Source organism: Myotis myotis, unplaced genomic scaffold (genome assembly GCF_014108235.1).
Source record: "Myotis myotis isolate mMyoMyo1 unplaced genomic scaffold, mMyoMyo1.p scaffold_m19_p_2, whole genome shotgun sequence".
NCBI lineage: Eukaryota > Metazoa > Chordata > Mammalia > Chiroptera > Vespertilionidae > Myotis > Myotis myotis.
In genome coordinates, this window is record NW_023416324.1 from 173,882,537 (window position 1) to 173,900,820 (window position 18,284).

Here is an 18,284-nt window from a genome sequence, read left to right on the forward strand (position 1 = left end):
TTTTTCAAAATGCTGACACGCCGAGCTCAAAAGGTTCGCCATCACTGCTCTAGAATGACCAGCTCTAAGGGAAGAGAGTGCTTGAAGTTGGAGGTGGAGATGGCAAAAGTTTGACTGGAAAATATCCATAAAAAAACAGACCTTCAATACCACAATGGAAAAGAAATAACACAGTGATTGCACAGCAGTAGGAAGAAAATGCATTTACGTCTTCTAAGATGTGAGAGGAGTAACTACCACCACAGCACTGCAGCAGTTAATAGTCATTCAGCAAGTAATTACTGTTGCTAGCTATTGTTGCAAGTACTGTCCACGCATTACCTCATTTAACCATCACGAAAACATTAGGAGGTCAGTACTTTCATTACCCTTATTTTACGGTTGAGTAAACTAAGGCCCTGGGTTCTGTGATGTGCCCAAGGTCACTGTAGGAAACAATAAGACATTTCCTTTGGTTACAGAAGGAAAGGAAGAGAGGATGAGGAGGAAATGTAAGCTGGTGAGGCAACAAAAGTCTAGACCAGGGGTGGGCAAACTTTTTGACTCGAGGGCCACAATGGGTTCTTAAACTGGACCGGAGGGCCGGAACAAAAGCATGGATGGAGTGTTTGTGTGAACTAATATAAATTCAAAGTAAACATCATTACATAAAAGGGTACGGTCTTTTTTTTTTTTTTTTTTTTTTTTTTAGTTTTATTCATTTCAAACGGGCCAGATCCGGCCTGCGGGCCGTAGTTTGCCCACGGCTGGTCTAGACTGTCCATCGAAACCATTTCAGATTAACTGTTAGCAACAGGGAGCCACTGACACTTCCTAAGCACTGGAAGAGGTGGAGGATGGACTGGAGCACCAGGGGACAGAGGCGGTCAGTGATGAGGCATTTGGAATAGGAAGGTACATTCTGATTGGGGAATGAAAACACTATTGAAGTAAATGGGAAGTGTAGAGAAGGAGATGATTGGCATTAATGAAGACTTCTCCGAGCTAAATGTGAAACGCTGAGAGGTTATTAGAATTAGATCATTTCTTCCTTCGAAAGACTGCAAAGACATTTCTGTATGATTTCATTTTCTCTTACAGAAGTTGCCACAGACAGATAGGCACGGCCCCATTTAGTACCATACAAAGGCAGTCTTAACTGACTTAAAAAAGTTAAGTGGTTTACTAATCTGGAGTGGCCTCTCTCCTTTAAGGATATACTATCTCTGGGATAATATCTATCATTAGTAGATACTTCACTACAAAACAGGGAGCTAAAACTCATTCATGTCATAAAAGAAGAACCAACTTCAATCACAAACAGAATGCCCTAGGATGTTGTAGCAAACAACAGAACACAAAAGTCCCAAGGCAATGACTTGTCAGGCAGAACTGACAGCCCCTATTTCATCTTCATCTTCTCTTCATTCCCTTTTGCTTTAACCAAAGTTTCTCACTGTTTCTTGAACATAACCCCATGCTCTGGTACTACATGAAAGGAGTGTGTTTTAGGGATGGCACATAACTGAAGGCTACACTCAGCAGTAACAGTATACCGCCCACCCACATACATTACAGCAGCTCAAACTCTGCAGAGCTCTGCTGTTTGTAGTCTGTGACCTTTAAAACAGGTAATATGTCAGCACAGTGCAATTAAGAATGGCTTACTAAGTTGTTTTAATGCAAAATAATAGGCTGTTAGTTCATCTGTCACACATACTGAAAAAGATCCCTGCCATGTACTACTAGTATAGTTAATGCCTAAAAGCTTCATTAGGAAACACCGTTGGAGGGGGAAAGGCCTATTTGTAACTTGATTAATACTCTAAACTGCAGTAGTGTCCCAAATTCCAAGGAGATGGTATATATGACGGCATTAATTGTTTTGATAAGGGAGTTCACTTCCATATACAGAGAGGGCAGAGATGGAATAAAGAACCACTGGCTCTGATACTGTCTTACCTTCAACCTCAATGTGAGAGACTCATACGATCTAACTCTGTGCATGAAGGGATGTCATATTATGAAGGAGAAAAACTACACCCGTTAACTCTCAATTGCCATCATAAATAATGCTACCTAGGTCTCTAGTGATGAGCTGCAGGGCTCTATCCTGGGCTTTGTTTTATACAAATATTTTATCAATGACTTAAAGGTAAGAGGCCAATGCATTGGATGAAAAAATGTGATTCCCAACAGAAACAATATAAGAAATGCCCCATAGTTGGCTCTAAAAACCAGTACTGTTTACACAGGATGGGGTCAGCAGCATGTGAGAATAGAATCATGAATTTGCTATCAACATGTTTATCAAGCCAACAGTGAAAAATGGCTGCTTAAAAAGTTAATGTGTTTTTTGTTCCATTTACAGAAATGGAATCAAGCCACAAGAAGACCTGAAGGAACCTTAAAGTGGGAATTACTAAGTAAGAGAAGTCAATCTTCAGAGGCAATATACTGCAATATACTGCCCCAAATCATTTGCATTTGGAAAAGGCAAAACAATAGAGACAGAAAAAAAGATTAGCAATCACCAGAAATTCGCCGGGAGGGAATGATGAAGAGTTGGAACATGGGATTTCAGGGAAGTGAAACCATTCTATAAATGCTGGATACATTTGTCAGAACCCACAGAATGTACAACACAAAGAGGGAACTCTAATGTCAACTATGGATGTTAGTTAATACTAATGTACCAATGTTGGCTCATCAATTGTAATAAATGTGCCACAGCAATGCAAGATGTTAATAATAGGGGAAACTGGAGAGGGAAATAGATGGGAACTCTGTACTTTCTGCTCAATTTTTCTGTAGATCTAAAACTGCTCTAAAAATAAGGTATTAATTTAAAAAAAAATTTTAAAAATCAAAATGCTATGTTAGAAAATACCCACTTAATGCAAAAGAAATGGGTGAGCAGCAGATTAGTACATTGCATAAGAACTCCGAGATCCTTTGAAATCCTCAGCTAGTCTCACTTTTTAGACCAGAGATATGCATAACTATTGGTGAGAAGAGTGAGTACAACAAACAAATGGTCACGGCTGTCCCTCTTAGTAATTGCAGTTGACGTTCTCTCTCTCTCTACTTGAGGACGAATAGCAGGTTTCGAAAACCCTAGTCTATGGACTTCAGGTCATAACTATGGAGAGGAATAAGGAAAGAACATGGCATCAGAGTCAGAGCCATGACCCTGTTAAACGTCACCTGAGCCCTGAGCTCCTGGAAAGCAGCTCCAGATAAGGAAATCCCAGAACCCTGCTCTGGGTAACAGCTACTGCAAGGAACCGCTCCTCCCCATAGCGTGAGAGGATTCCTGATACCACCATGTTTACAACTATGACAGCCAGACACAGACCAACCAAATTCTCATTCTTTGCCTCATAAACGATTAGCTGAACTACTTCCCTATGACTGACTGGAACAAAATGCTTAACTTTAGTAAAGCTTCTCTGCTTCCCCCAAGTCCTTGACCCATTCTCAGCCCGAATCAACATACAACCCCTCCTGGATAGTCCTTCTGAGAACTGGCCTACCCCCAGGAAAGACATTCCCTGATCAACTGTCCAATTCTTTCACGTGCTCCCCCAAATCTGGCTCTTTCTAGCCTTGGGTCCCTACCCCTATAAAATAAGCTTCTTTTCTAGCTGGTATTCAACATCTTGCAGATCTTGGGGTCAGAGCATTCTCCCTATGACAAAAGCCCCTCCACCCTCATTGCGAAGATTTTTTAGAATAAAGTATTTTCTTACCTAAATCCATCGTTTTTTCTTTGATGGACAACATACTCTTTTAATTCAGGCTGGATGTATGGGTCTAACTACAATCATTCAGCATATCAATGAGTTTTAATATAACTGCAGTCATAAGATTATTTTTTTTCTCATAAGATCTTAACGCTCCATGGGATTTACAAATTAGCCAGCCCAACCTCTCAGCCATGGCAGGAAAACCTGCTGCAGTTTTGAGCAATACATCCTGCCAGTGATCAAACACCTTTGGTAACACACCAGGTAACTTGTTCCACCGTTAGGAAATCCTCAAACCAAGCTGACATCTCCTCCTACCTGCGGCCACCCACAGGTACCAGTTCTGACCTCTGAACTACAAGGAATTTCTATGCTTCCTTCCAAATCGCTCTCCAGATGTCTGAAGGCGATGGCGCCCGACTTCTTCACATGAGCATAAAGAGGCACCAAGCCTGCAGAGATCTTCCACCTGCCTATGCAAACAGAGACCAAACCATGTCCTCTGTTTCCGTTTTTGTTTTTTTTATTGTAGAGACACTGAAGTCACCTGTCATGTTTGGATATGTATTACTGGACAAATACTGCAAGAAAAAGGCAGCATACATCCCGTCGGGGGCTATCACTTCATCTTTGCAGGAGAGCGTTAAGGGTGAGCCAATATAAGGGCAAATGAATCTTTATTTAAGCCACTGTCAGATGATAGCTAGAAAACGCTTCATCTGTCTCTGGGCTTTCTCCTTTTCATGTTTCCCTTGACTTTTGTGAAACTATCAACTAGCCATTCTTGGGGCCAGTCAGCTGACACACTGCAGTCAGCTTTTCCTGTTGTTATGGAAACAGTGCGGCTGTGAGCTTCTTCCCTTAAAAATACAAATTAAAAACCCAAACAAAACCCCACTGTGAGTCAATAAAAATCATGAGCAAATATAGTCATCTACATTCCTGACATGGGTGGCAAGACTGGGAACTGTCTATAAAAATTTTACCTCATCAGAACACTTGGACCTAAAAAGCCCTCCAAAATCAGCTCCAAATTGTTATAATATACTTAAATACTTGAGAAACTGATAACCAATTTCTGGGAGGTATGGTTATTAAACCCTCCAGTTCGGTCACCATTATCTTGTACATACATTGAGAACAAAGACTAGAATTCACTGACCTCTGACCTCCCAAGGCCTGGCACCTTCAAGGCTCTGTGGAACACGACTGAATTTACCCAGAACTATTAGCAACGCTTCCTACCCTGCCCTTCCCAGGACCTCGTCCGCTAACTGACAGAAGTCACTCTGAGAATATTAACTGTGGACTCTTCAAGGGGTTCCCCCAGCCCGAGGATACTTTTCAGCCAGAGCTCCCGGTCCCCAGGCTTCTGCAAACACACCGGCAAAGAAAGCTCACCTAAAACAGGGGCGGCTCCGAGCGCAAGCATGCTTCTGTGATAGATACAAGATGAAACCGCCTTTCCTGGTTATTATGCATGTAACAATTCTAACTTTTTGCCACACAAACTCCTGGACGGTGTCTCTTTAGGAGTTGAAAAGAGATGGATCATAGCCGAGTGGTTTTTGATGCTACCTTCAACTACCTCTCTAAATTCCTCTAATCCCCCTCAGACATTGTCCACCTCCAGTCTGCAACTACTCAAGGGAGTTTATTGCAATGGACTATTATGGCAATTTTTGTCTCAGAGAAATGCTTCTTGATTTTTTAAATTCCTGGCCATCCATGATCAAACACTAAAAAAGTCCTAGGGAAACATTTATCTTCCAACTTTATTGAAGTTAGCAGTTAGAGGCCATTAAAAAGAAATCTTACATACATAAGAAATATTATACACAAATTTTATATGACATATGATAAATATTTCCATCCAAAGCTTAAAGAATATATAAAATGCAAAATGCTTGTGTTGCAAAAAGATGTTTTGTCTCCATGCTCACAATCTGCCAGACTGACATTGCAGCAAAGCAGAGGGCGACTCCCACCCGAGACACCCACCCCAAGAGCTGAGATCCCCACAGAAACACGGCTCTGTCTCCTCAGCACTGATTCAGCTTCTGGCTGGGCCAAGAGTGACAGCAGAGTCACCAAACACTTTTTTCAGTTTTTGGTCAACAGAGAATTTTTGGCTCAAATCAAGAACACTACTGCTCCTTTGTGTTTCTTACACATGTCACTTTGGCAGTCAGTCTGTTCAACAGACACTGGTGCCTCCATCTGTCAATGTGACTGTGGGAAGAGCGACTTGAGCTCCAGGATGACAACCTGAATTTATATGCAGATGTACATATATGTGCACACACAAACTTGGACACACAAAAATACAAACCCAACTAAGGAAGTGATAATTAGGGGCTGAGCTTCACATAATCTCACTCAGAGTACGGCTGACGATATAGCTCTAACAGTAAGGTACTGACCACGCTAGGAATACAAGCCTGGGCCAGCAACGATGGTTCATTTGTTCATTCTCTATCAGGCAAGAAACTTCTTTCCCCTCTCACTTCCCACAAACAACACAAGGTCCTGTGGAATCCCTTTCATATCTTTCTCATTCACTGAACAACGACTGAGTGACTACTTTGTTCTACACGTTAGGGATATAGCAGAAAGCAAGTCTGATGCGGCTCCTGCCCTAATGAAGCATAGTCTAATGGGGGATACGTGTAAGTGAAAAGGAAGGTAAGTGCAGTGGGGCCTTGACTTACGAGTGTCCCGACTAAAGAGTTTTTTGAGATACGAGCCATCTCTCGGCAGACTTTTTGCTTTGAGTTGCGAGCTAAAATTCGGGTTACGAGCCAGCTTTAGATACCCCACCGCTAGTTGGCGCAGCGAACGTCACAGTGAACGCCACATCAGCCCAGCATTCAATTCATTGTAATGGTGAAAATTGATTTGACATACGAGTAATTTGAGTTACGAGCTCCATCACGGAACAAATTAAACTCTTGTGAGCTAAAATTCGGGTTACGAGCCAGCTTTAGATACCCCACCGCTAGTTGGCACAGCGAACGTCACAGTGAACGCCACATCAGCCCAGCATTCAATTCACTGTAATGGTGAAAATTGATTTGACATACGAGTAATTTGAGTTACGAGCTCCGTCACGGAACAAATTAAACTCTTAAGTCAAGGCTCCAGTGTATGTTGGTAGGGACTCGCTCAGGATGCTATATAAGCTCAAAAAAGGTTAAGACATCAAACTCAGACTTTTGGTGTCAGAAAGGATTCTGAGGAAAAATAGAACTAAGACTTGAATTTATTATCTCATCTCTCTGTTCTATTTACATAGGTTTAGAGCCCTTTTTTTTTTCTTGGACAACTGTCCTTCTTTTATTTCTAGTTTGTTTATTGATTCTAGAGGGAGGAAAGGAGGGAGGGAGACTGTATACACACATACAGGGGGAGAGAGAGGGAGAGAGGAAGAGAGGCAGAGAGAGAGAGAGACCCCAATTTGAGAGAGAAACATTGATCAATTGCCTCCCACATGCACCCCGACCAGGGATCAAACCCACAACCTTTGGTGCACAAGATGATGCTTCAACCAACTGAGCCACACTGGCCAGGGCTGTCTTTACTGTCCTAATTTGTCTTTTTACCTGCAATCTCGCCTTTGACAGGAACCCTTATCTTCAAGATAAAGGCAAACGTAATAGACTGGGACTGCTCATGATCTGGGCTCCCATTTATTGCACCAGGCTTTTGTCTGCTCCTACATTTAAGATACACAGAAGCACCCCCATCTCCTGAAATGTGCTATACTCACCCAAGTCTGCCTGGAGCACCTTTCCCCTTGGATTTTAGGGCTAGATCAAGCTTTACCTCCTCTGGGAAACCTTCCCTGATCTTTAGTCTGGGGGAGGCATGTGTTGTCATGTATATTTTAAAGGTATTCTAGACACCACGAAGAGTGTGATATTAGGCTTCAACTCAGGGTGATCAGTGGCCCTAACGAAGAGTCCATATTTCAGAGCTTGCTAGCTACCATGCTCTCCCAAAGGCAGCTATTAAAAGTCCTTCAGCTGTTCATATATTGACCAACACCTAAGACTACTTATTAGCTCAGAAATAGGAGAAGCTTTCCTACTGGTAAAATTAATGGCTTGTTAATCAGAATGGTAAATGTTAGAAATGGATCTCATTGCTAAAATAAAAGATATTCCAGATATATAGACTGGGTAGAATAATTTAGAGATAGTCCCAACTCTTGCGTGGAGAGGAATAAGTCTATAACTGATCACTTAGGAATGCTTCCTGGGGCCACCTGTCATAGCTTAGGAAGTTTCTCCTTGTCTGATGCTGATTACAAGAGTAACAGAATCCTATTTTTTATGACATTGCTACCTCTCTGATAGACACCTACAATGACAGACAGCTGGGACATTAGAAAGCTTAAAAAACAGAATTAATCTATTTCTAAATGAATATCTACACTAATAAAAGAGAAAAATGGTAATTGGCGTACGGCGATACCGTTTTCATTGGCTAATCAGGGCTATATGCAAATTAACTGCCAACTAAGATTGGCAGTTAAATGCCAACAAGATGGCGGCTAATTTGCATATGTAGGCACAATGCAGGGAGGCGAAAGGGAAAGCAGGAAGAAGCCCCCTGCCACTGACAGTGATCGGAAACCCAGGGGGGAGCTAAGAGCTGGGGGGCAGGGCAAAGGCGGCCTGGGGGCTTTGGAGAATCAGGCGCCTTTGCCACCCTGGCCAGTGATAGCAGGAAGTAGGGGTGGAGCCAGCGATGGGAGCTGGGCACGGTTGAAGCTGGCAGTCCCAGGAGCTAGGGGCCCCTTGCCTGGGCCTAAAGCGAAGCCCACGATCGCGGGGCCGCTGCAGCTGCGGGTCCCCGCTGCCCGGGCCGGACGCCTAGGCCAGAGGCGTTAGGCCTGGGCAGGGGCGGAGCCTGCAACCGAGGGGAGCTGGGGGTCCCCTGCCCAGGCCTGACACCTCTGCTGGAGGCCTCAGGCCTGGTCAAGGGGCCGATCCGGTGATTGGTGATCGGAGGGTGATGAGGGTCAACTCCTCTGGCTGAGGCATCAGGTGGGGGGCGGAGCCGGGGATTGGGGGGATATGATGGTCCCTTGCCCAGGCCTGAAGCCTGGGTCAGAGGCGTCAGGCTTGGGCTGGGGGTGGAGCAAGCGATCAGAGGGAGATGGGGGTCCCCTGCCCAGGCATGATTCCTGGGCCAGAGGCCTCAGGCCTGGGCGGGGGCCAGAGCCAGTGATCGGGGGGAGATGGGGGTCCCCTGCCCAGGCATGATTCCTGGGCCAGAGGCCTCAGGCCTGGGCGGGGGCCAGAGCCAGTGATCGGGGGGAGATGGGGGTCCCCTGTCCAAGCCTGACACCTCTGGCCGAGGCGTCAGGCCTGGGCAAGGGGCCGATCAGGCGATCGGAGGGTGATGGGGGTCTACGCCTCTGGCCGAGGCATCAGGCCTGGGCAAGGGGCAGAGCCAGCAATCGGAGGGGTCTGGGGGTCCCCTGCCCAGGCCTGATGCCTGGGCCAGAGGCATTAGGCCTGGGCTGGGGGCAGAACCAGTGATCGGGGGGAAATGAGGGTCCCCTGCCCAGGCCTGACGCCTCTGTCAGAGGCGTCAGGCCTGGGCAAGGGGCCGATCCTGTGATTGGAGGGTGATGGGGGTCAATGCCTGAGGGCTCCCAGTATGTGAGAGGGGGCAGGCTGGGCTGAGGGACACCCCCCCCCCCCCACACACACCCAGTGCACGGATTTCGTGCACCGGGCCCCTAGTTTATTTAATAAACATCTGTAAGTGTGGTAGGATTTGCTTTCATTATAAACTAGTAACAAGGTTGTAAGGGAGCAGCCAACCATTTCTCAATCATCTTCACTGGCCTTTCAGCATAAAGCACGCAAGTGTGGTACTAAATTAGCTTAGTCATTTCAAATCAGGGCCTCTCCTCCACGCTCTTGCAGTGCCTATGCATCCACCACAGCACATGTCAATTCGTATGGAAATGTCAGTTTACCCGTCAACTTCTCTCCCATTAAATACTGAGGTCCTTGAGAAAAGGATTGTACTCTTCATCTCTGAAGTCCATTTCTGAGCTCAGTGTCTAGTTTAAAGTAATACTTGCTGCCCGGCTCGGTGGTTGAGCATAGACCCTGGAACCAAGAGGTCACTGGTTCGATTCCCAGTCAGGGCACGTGCCAGGTTGTGGGCTCCATCCCCATTGGGGGGCCATGCAGGAGGCAGCCGATCGATGATGTTCTTTTCTCACTAATGTTTCTATCTCTATCTCCCTCTCCCTTACTTTCTCTCTAAAAACCAATAAAAATATATTTAAAAAAAAAAAAATACTTGCTGAATGACCATAATATATAAGTAGCACAATAAAGTGAAAGGGTATCTGATGAGGAACTGAGAGACCCATTATAACACTAGTTTCAACAACAGCTGAGTACTTACTGTGTATCAATAATCTACTGAGTACTAAGTGTCAAGCATAGTATTGGGCACTTAAATAGTATCTCACTTAGTGTTCACAATTCTGAGAGATAGCACCATCATTTTACAAAGGAGGAAAGGAAGGGTCTGACTTATTCAAGATTACTCAGATAAGTAAGTAGAAGAATCCATCTTTGAACCCAAGTCTGGTTGAATCCAAAGCACGTTTTTAACCTCTACTTTAAAGTGTGTCCCATGGCTAACATCTGTGAGCTTAGGCAAACAAATTCCCTCTGGATTCCAATTTCTTCATTTGTTTACCGAGTGAGACTGAGTTACTCAAGCCCTTTCCAGCTCACGTCACGTTGATAGTTCTAAGCAGCAACAACCATGGCCTCACTCTTGCCTGCCCCAACTAGAGAGTGAAAGAGCGTCTCACGTGCAGCTTGTTATAGAGCTTTTCAGACAACATTTTGTTTTTATCCTTTCTTTCTCTTTTGAAATGTCTCAGGAGATTCTGAAGGCAGAGAAAAAGACCTGTTTTTGGCACAGTGCTTTGAAGCCAGAACCTGCTGTTAGTCACCAGAGCCAGCAAGTTGTTAATTTAGTTCTAAAATCCTTCGCTGACATGTATGCTGGCTGAAATAGTCAAAAAGGGCAATCCAGGGACACTTCAACTACCAGAGGAGCAGAAACGGTAAGAGAAAACAGCAAAAATGTCGATCTATTTACCACATTTGAGCTGTACTGTGGCAGCTGGATAAAGAAAAGAAATTCAGTGGTTCTCTTGACATCACCTGGGGATTGCTCCATTGAAAGACTCACAGCCTATTTGTGCCTCGAAGTTTATAGTCGGGGATTGAAGTGGCATTGACAGTTCTATCTCAAAGTACTTATTGAAGACTTTATGTGGTATGTGCTGAAATACTAATATCTCAGGCCAGTAACTACACAGCTTTCCTCCTTAAAATACATTTCATCTGCTACCACTCAGTTACGCCAGGACGAGAATTGTAGAAAAATGGTAGGTCCCTAGTTGCCAGGAGACCGATGCTAGGCCTAACCCTCCACTTGGCTTCTCTGGAAGAGGTAAGAAGTCCTGGTGATACATCATTAAGGCAACTCATCAGAAAGAAGCTTTGACGGTATTAAGATGATTAAAAATCATGGTCATTTTCAGAAAATTGTTCAACAGAGGAGAATAAACACGCAGAGGGAGGAAGTTGTGTTTTGCCTTTAAAACTCACTTTCTTAACAGCAGGATCCCCTTTAGATGGATGACAGGATGGAGACATTTTTACCTGGAAAAAAAGGCAAACATTGTAATATCCTGTTAGTTATAGTCTAGTTTTATTTGACCCACACTCAAAATAGTTCAACTAGAATTGGTGTAACTGAGATAAAACAGACATTTTCAGAGTAATAAGGAATAGGTGATTTTTTTTTTAAGTCGCTTTGAAATATGATTGGGGTAAGAAGAGTGGTTTTAACTAAATGGTGAGGAACCAAACATATAGATTTTTGTTGATAATGTTAATCAACTGATATAACATGCAATAGTCAGAATTTTTTGCAGAGGCCAAAGCCAAGTATCCTTTGTGATATAATATCCCTTTTAAGCAAAATGCACAAGAGTTTGATAAGAATAGTGAAGGATTTAGATAAAGTATCAGCCAAACCATAACAAAAAGATGCTTAGCCCAAGGAAGAGAAAATCTTCAAATGGTGCAGAAAATCTTTAAATATTTGAAAGGTTAAAAGAGATTGTCACATTAGATAAATGAGTTAGACCCAACTGCAAGCTACCTGCAAGAAAATACTTTAAATGTAAAGACACATAGGTTAAAAGCAAAAAGACTGGAAAGATATACCATAATAGCATTAAATTTTAGAGGAAAGATTATTATCAGGGATAAAGAAGATAATTTCATAATAATAGGGCTCAATTCATTAGGAGGACATAACAATCCTAAACACTATGAGCCTAATAGCTCAGAAGTACATAATACAAAAACTGATAGGCCTGCAAGGAGAAGTAGATTTTATAGTCAGAAATGTCCATACTCCTCTCTCAATAAATGATAAAAAAGTAGGCAGATAATCAGAAAAAATAAACCCAATTAATAAATGGGCAAAGGACCCAAAGAGACATTTTCCAAAGACACACAAAAGGCCAACAGATATATGAAAAGATACTCAATCAGAGAAATGCAAATTAAATCCACAATAAGATATCACTTCACACCTGTTAGGACAGTTTTTATAAAACAGACAAGAGATAACAAATGTTGGTGAGGATGTGGAGAAAAGGGAATGTGCTGGTAAAAGGGATATGTTGGTGAGAATGTAAATTTAGGTATAGCTATTATGAAAACAATATGGTGGTTCCTCCAAAAATTAAAAATCAAACTACTATATGACTCAGCAATCCCACACCTGGGTATACATCTAAAGGAATAGAAATCAGTATCTTGAAGAGATATCAGCACACCATGTTCAGTCAAGTATGCAAACAACCTAAGTGTTCATCAATGGATGAATGGATAAAGAAGATATGATATACATATATACAATGGATTATTATTCAGCCATAAAAAGAAAGAAATCCTACTATTTGTGACAACATGGGTGAAGCATGAGGGCATTATGCTAAGTGAGGTAAGTCACCAGAGAAGGACAAATATACACTGAGTGGCCAGATTATTATGACCACCTGACATTTGTAGGCAAATTAGCTATAATTTCACGCTGAAGTTGCTAGAGGGCCAGGCCATTATAAATAGGGAAGCAGGTTGTTTACCATGACAGTAGAAGTGATTTTTTTCTGAAGATATGGGTAAACAATGCGCTTTAACAGCCTTTGAACGTGGGATATATACTATGTAAAAATCACTTCTACTGTCGTGGTAAACAACCTGCTTCCCTATTTATAATGGTCTGGCCCTCTAGCAACTTCAGCGCAAAATTATAGCGAATTTGCCTACAAATATCAGGTGGTCATAATAATCTGGCCACTCAGTGTATATGATATCACTTATATGTTGAATCTGGAAAAGCTGAACTCATAAAATCAAAATAGAATGATGGTTACCAGGGGCTGGGAGGTGGGGAAATTGGGGAGATATTGCTTAAGGGTACAAACCTGCAACTAGTAAATGAATGAGTTTGGGAGATCTAAGGCACAACATAGTGACTATAGTCAACAATATTGTATTATAAACTTCAAAGTTGCTAGGAAACGAGATTTTTACTGTTCTCAACACACACAAAAATAATTATGCGACATGATGGTGTTAGCTAATGCTACTATAGTCATATTGAAATATATAAATGTATCAAACTAACATGTTGTATACCTAAAACTATACAATCATGTCAATTATATCTCAACTAAAAATAAAAAAAGACATAGAAGGCTTAATACAACTACCTTGATAAGATGGACATTTACAGAACACCCTATCCCCAACAAAAGTATAATACATGTTCTTTTCAGGTACACATGGACCATTTACCAACTTAGACCATTTTCTGGCAATAAGACAATTCTCAATAAATTTAAAAGAATTCAAGTCATACAAAGAATGTTCTCTGATTAAAACAGAAATAAATTAGATTAATAACAGAAAGATCTCTCGAAAATTTCCTTATACTGTATTAGGAGCTAAGTAACACACTTCTGAATAACTCATGGATTAAAGAAGAAATCAAAAGAAAATTAGACCCTAGAAACACACAACCTACTAAGACTGAATCATTAAGAAACAAAATCTGAATAAGCTAACAGCTAGTAAGGAAGCTGTAATAAAAAACCTCCCAACAAAGAAAAGTCCAGAACCAGATATTTTCATTGGTAAAATCTACCAAACATTTAAAGAATTGTCAATCCTTCTTCAATTCTTCCAAAAAACTGAAGAGGAGGAAACACTTGCAAACTATTTTAGGAAGTCAGCATTACTCTGATACCAAAGCTGAACCTGGCACTACATGAAAAGAAAACTATAGGCCAATATCCCTGATGAACACAGATGCAAAAGTCCTCAACAAAATACTAGCAAAGTGAATTCAACAGCACATTAGAAAGGTCATACATCATGATCAAGTGGGATTCATTCTTGGGAGGCAAAGGAGGGCTCAATATACACAAATCAATAAATGCGATACACCACATTAAAAGAACGAAGGAAAAAAATCCACATGATCATCTTAAATGATGCAGAAAGATCATCTGGCAAAATTTAACACCTTTTCATGATAAAAACACTCAACAAACTAAATTTAGAAGGAAATACCTCAACATAATATATATATGTATCACAGCTAACATCATACTCAATGGTATAAAACTGAAAGCTTTTTCTCTAAGATAATAATGCCTGTTTTTGCCATCTCTATTTAACATAATATTGGAAGTCCAAGTCAGAGCAATTAAGCAGAAGGAAGAGTAAAAGGCATTCAAATTGGAAAGGGAAAAGTAAAAGTACCTGTTTGCAGATAATGTGATCTTATATGTAGAAAACTCTAAACTTAGATTTAAAAATAATCTGTTACAACTAATAAACAAATTAAGCAAAATTGTAGGATACAAAACAACACACAAAAATCAGTTTGTTTCTCTACACTAATAATGAAAAAATCAGTAAAGGAAGTTAAGAAAACAATTTACCATACTATAAAAAAGAATAAAACACTTCGGAATAAACGTATCCAAGGAGGTTTTGACTTGCATACTGAAGACTACAAAATATTGCTGAAAGAAATGAAAGATGATAAAAATAAATAGAAAAACATTCCATGAATGTATTTTGGAAGACTTAATATTGTTAAGATGTTCATACTACCCAAAGCAATCTATAGGTTCAATGCAATTCCTATCAAAATCCCAATGGCCTTTTTTTTTTTCTTTTTTTCAGGAAAAAAATTCCATCCTAAAATTTGTAATTGAACTACCTTGAAGAAGAACAAAGTTGGGGGCCTCACACTTTCTGATTTCTAAACTTACTACATAGCTACGGTAATCAAAACAGTGTGCTACTGGCATAAAGACAGACATACAGAACTAATGGAATAGGACAGAGACTAACAAACTGAATTCAACAGCACATTAAAAGGGTCATACATCATGATCAAGTGGGAATATCACATATATGGTCAAATAATTTTCAACAAGGATACCAACACCATTTAATGGGGGTGGTGGGGGGGGTGGAGGACAGTCTTTTCAGCAAAACTGAAGATCCGAATGAAGCTAGACCCTTATCTAACACCACATACAAAAATTACCTCAAAATAGATCAAAGACCAAATGCAAGAGCTAACGCTATAAAACTATTAGATGAAAACACGGGGGAAATTTCATGACATTGGATTCAGCAATGATTTCTTGGATATGACACCAAAGGCACAAGCAACAAAAATTTTAAAAAAGACAAATTCGACTTCATCAAAATTAAAAACGTATGTGCACCACAGGACATTATAGATAAAAAGGAACTCCCAGAATGGAAAGAATATTTGCAAATGACATATCTGATAAGGAATTAATATCCAGAATATATTAAGAACTTCTAAAACTCAACAACAAAACAAACAACCCAATTTAAAAATTCAGCAAAGGACTTAAATAGACATTTCTCCAGAGAAAATATACAGATGGACAATAAAAATATGAAAAGATGTTTCACATTATTAGTCATTCACAAAATGCAAATTAAAAACACAATGAGATACCATAACACGCCTTTTAGAACAGCTGAAACTAAAAAGATTGACTAGCCCTGGCTGGGTAGCTCAGTTAGAGCGTCATCCTGATAGGCCACGGTGGCGGGTTTGATCCCCAGTCAGGGCATATACAGGAAGAACACACAAACATGTAACAGCAAATATCTCTGTCTCATCAAAAAATTTTTAAAAATAATAACAAAATAAAAATATTAACTATACCAAGGACGTGGAGGAACTGGAACCCTCATATACTGCTGGTAGAAGGGTGAAATGATACAACCATTTTGGATAACAGTTTGGCATTAAAATAATAAATATAATTTTTCATATGAGTCAGCTATTCCATTTCTAGGTATTTACCCAAGAGAAATGAAAGTATACTCCACACAAAGATTTGCACATAAATCTTAATAACAGCTTTATCTGTAACAGCCAGAAACTAGAAAAGTCTACCAGCAGGTGAATTAACAAATTATGGAATATCCATCAAATGAAACATTTCTCAGCAGTAAGAAGGAATGGACTCTTGATAAAACAATGTCAATGAATCTTTTTTTAAAAAAATATATTTTATTGATTTTTTACAGAGAGGAAGGGAGAGGGATAGAGAGTCAGAAACATCGATGAGAGAGAAACATCGATCAGCTGCCTCCTGCACACCCCCTACTGGGGATGTGCCCTTGACCGGAATCGAACCTGGGACTCTTCAGTCCACAGGCTGACACTCTATCCACTGAGCCAAACTGGTTAGGGCTGTCAATGAATCTTGAATAATTACGCTGAATGAAAGAAGCCAGACCAAAAAAAGCATATATACTTGTGGTTGCACTTACCTATATTGTAGAAAGTGAAAAATTAATCTATAGCTACAGAAAGCCGATCAGTGGTTTCCAGGGAACATAAGTGAGCAACTGAGTAAATTTGGGTTGTTGCCCAGCTGGCGTGGCTCAGTGGCTGAGTGTTAACCTATGAACCAGGAGGTCACGGTTTGATTCCCAGTCAGGGCACATGCCCGGGTTGCGGGCTCAATCCCCAGTAGGGGGCATGCAGGAGGCAGCTGATCAATGAGATCAATGATTTTCTCTCATAATTGATATTTCTTTCTCTCTTTCCCTCTCTGAAATCAATAAAAATATATTTAAAAAGTAACTTGGGTTGTTGATGTATGGGGTCAAGCACCTTGATTGTGCTGGATACATGGATATGTACATGTCAAATTTGTATATATTTATTTTATATCAATTATACCTCAATAAAGCATTTAACGACAATTGTAGGATATAACTAAAATGGTGCTTAAAATTTTATAGCCTTTTTATGCTATGTTGGAAAATAAGGAAGGTTTAAAATAAAAGGAACTAAGTTTCCAATTTAAGAAGCTAGGAAAAGATCAAAGTAAAACCAAACTAAGTAAAAGGAAGGAAATAATAAGCAGAATCAATGCAACAGAAATCAGACAAAAACAACAGAGAAAATTAACAAGGTTGGTTATTTGGAAATACCAATAAAGCTGGTAAACTGTTATTTAGATTAATTAAGAAAAAGAGAATATAAGTTACCAATACCAGCAATAAGTTACCAATTACTACATGTAACATTACTTACAGACATTTAAAAGATAATACGACCCTATTCTGAACAACTTTATGCCAATAAATTTGGCAAATTAAATGAAAAAGACACATTCTTTGAAAAACAACTTACAAAAATGGATCCAATATGTAACAAAATATGAATAGCTCTATATTTATTAAAGAAATTAAATATGTTATCAAATCTGTCCACAAACTCCAAATCCACATGGTTTCAGCAATGAATTCTAGCAAATATTAAGTACACAGAGACTAATATATAAAATCAGAATATCAACTTACTAATTTCAAGGAAGATGAAATTATTAGAAGTAGCTCGATATTAGATACCATCTGTCCAGAATGACGAAGAAGAGGTATAAGTGCTGGATAAACAATTGGACTCAACTTCTTAAGCCTCTTCCAATTTTAACAGTCAATTCTAAGAACCTACAGCAGAGATGATGAAGACATTTCCTTTCACTGTGGGATCAAGCTTTTCAAATAGGACCATGTTGCAGGCTTTCCTGCCTTTCCCCTCTGACTTTCAGAATAACTTTAGAAAACATCCCTCAGCTCAAGGATCGAAACTGCTGGCTGTCCAGATTGTCCTTTCAGATTTAACAGATCTGCAAAAATTAGACTTGACAGTCTTTGCTCTAACATACCATGACATTAATACTCTGGAATTTACTCCAGATGTATGATGGAGCTTGCTAAATGTGATCCAATTTTAACTCCTGGTATGCTCTTTTTGAAAACGGAGAAAATACATTTTCAAAGCAAAGTAGATATTTAAGCTTAAAAAAGTGACCTCATGAAAGAATCCGCAGACTTTTTAAAAACA

General features: G+C 40.4%; 1 protein-coding gene across 16 annotated transcripts in view; it reads right to left on the reverse strand.

The window, feature by feature from the left end:
- Positions 1 to 18,284, reverse strand: part of VPS8 (VPS8 subunit of CORVET complex) — a 267,100-nt gene that overhangs the window by 21,059 nt on the left and 227,757 nt on the right. For 6 of the 16 annotated variants that reach the window (XM_036352529.1, XM_036352531.1, XM_036352527.1 and 3 more), the window contains 2 exons: positions 17,741 to 17,791; positions 11,390 to 11,443 (listed from right to left, as the gene is read on the reverse strand). The exons of 2 other annotated variants lie outside the window; for them this stretch is intronic. In XM_036352529.1, coding sequence (XP_036208422.1) covers positions 11,390 to 11,443; positions 17,741 to 17,791 — 105 coding nt within the window. Of the gene's footprint in view, positions 1 to 11,121; positions 11,242 to 11,389; positions 11,444 to 17,740; positions 17,888 to 18,284 lie in introns of those variants that run through there. 8 more of the 16 variants (XM_036352530.1, XM_036352543.1, XM_036352539.1 and 5 more) reach the window with 6 other exon arrangements.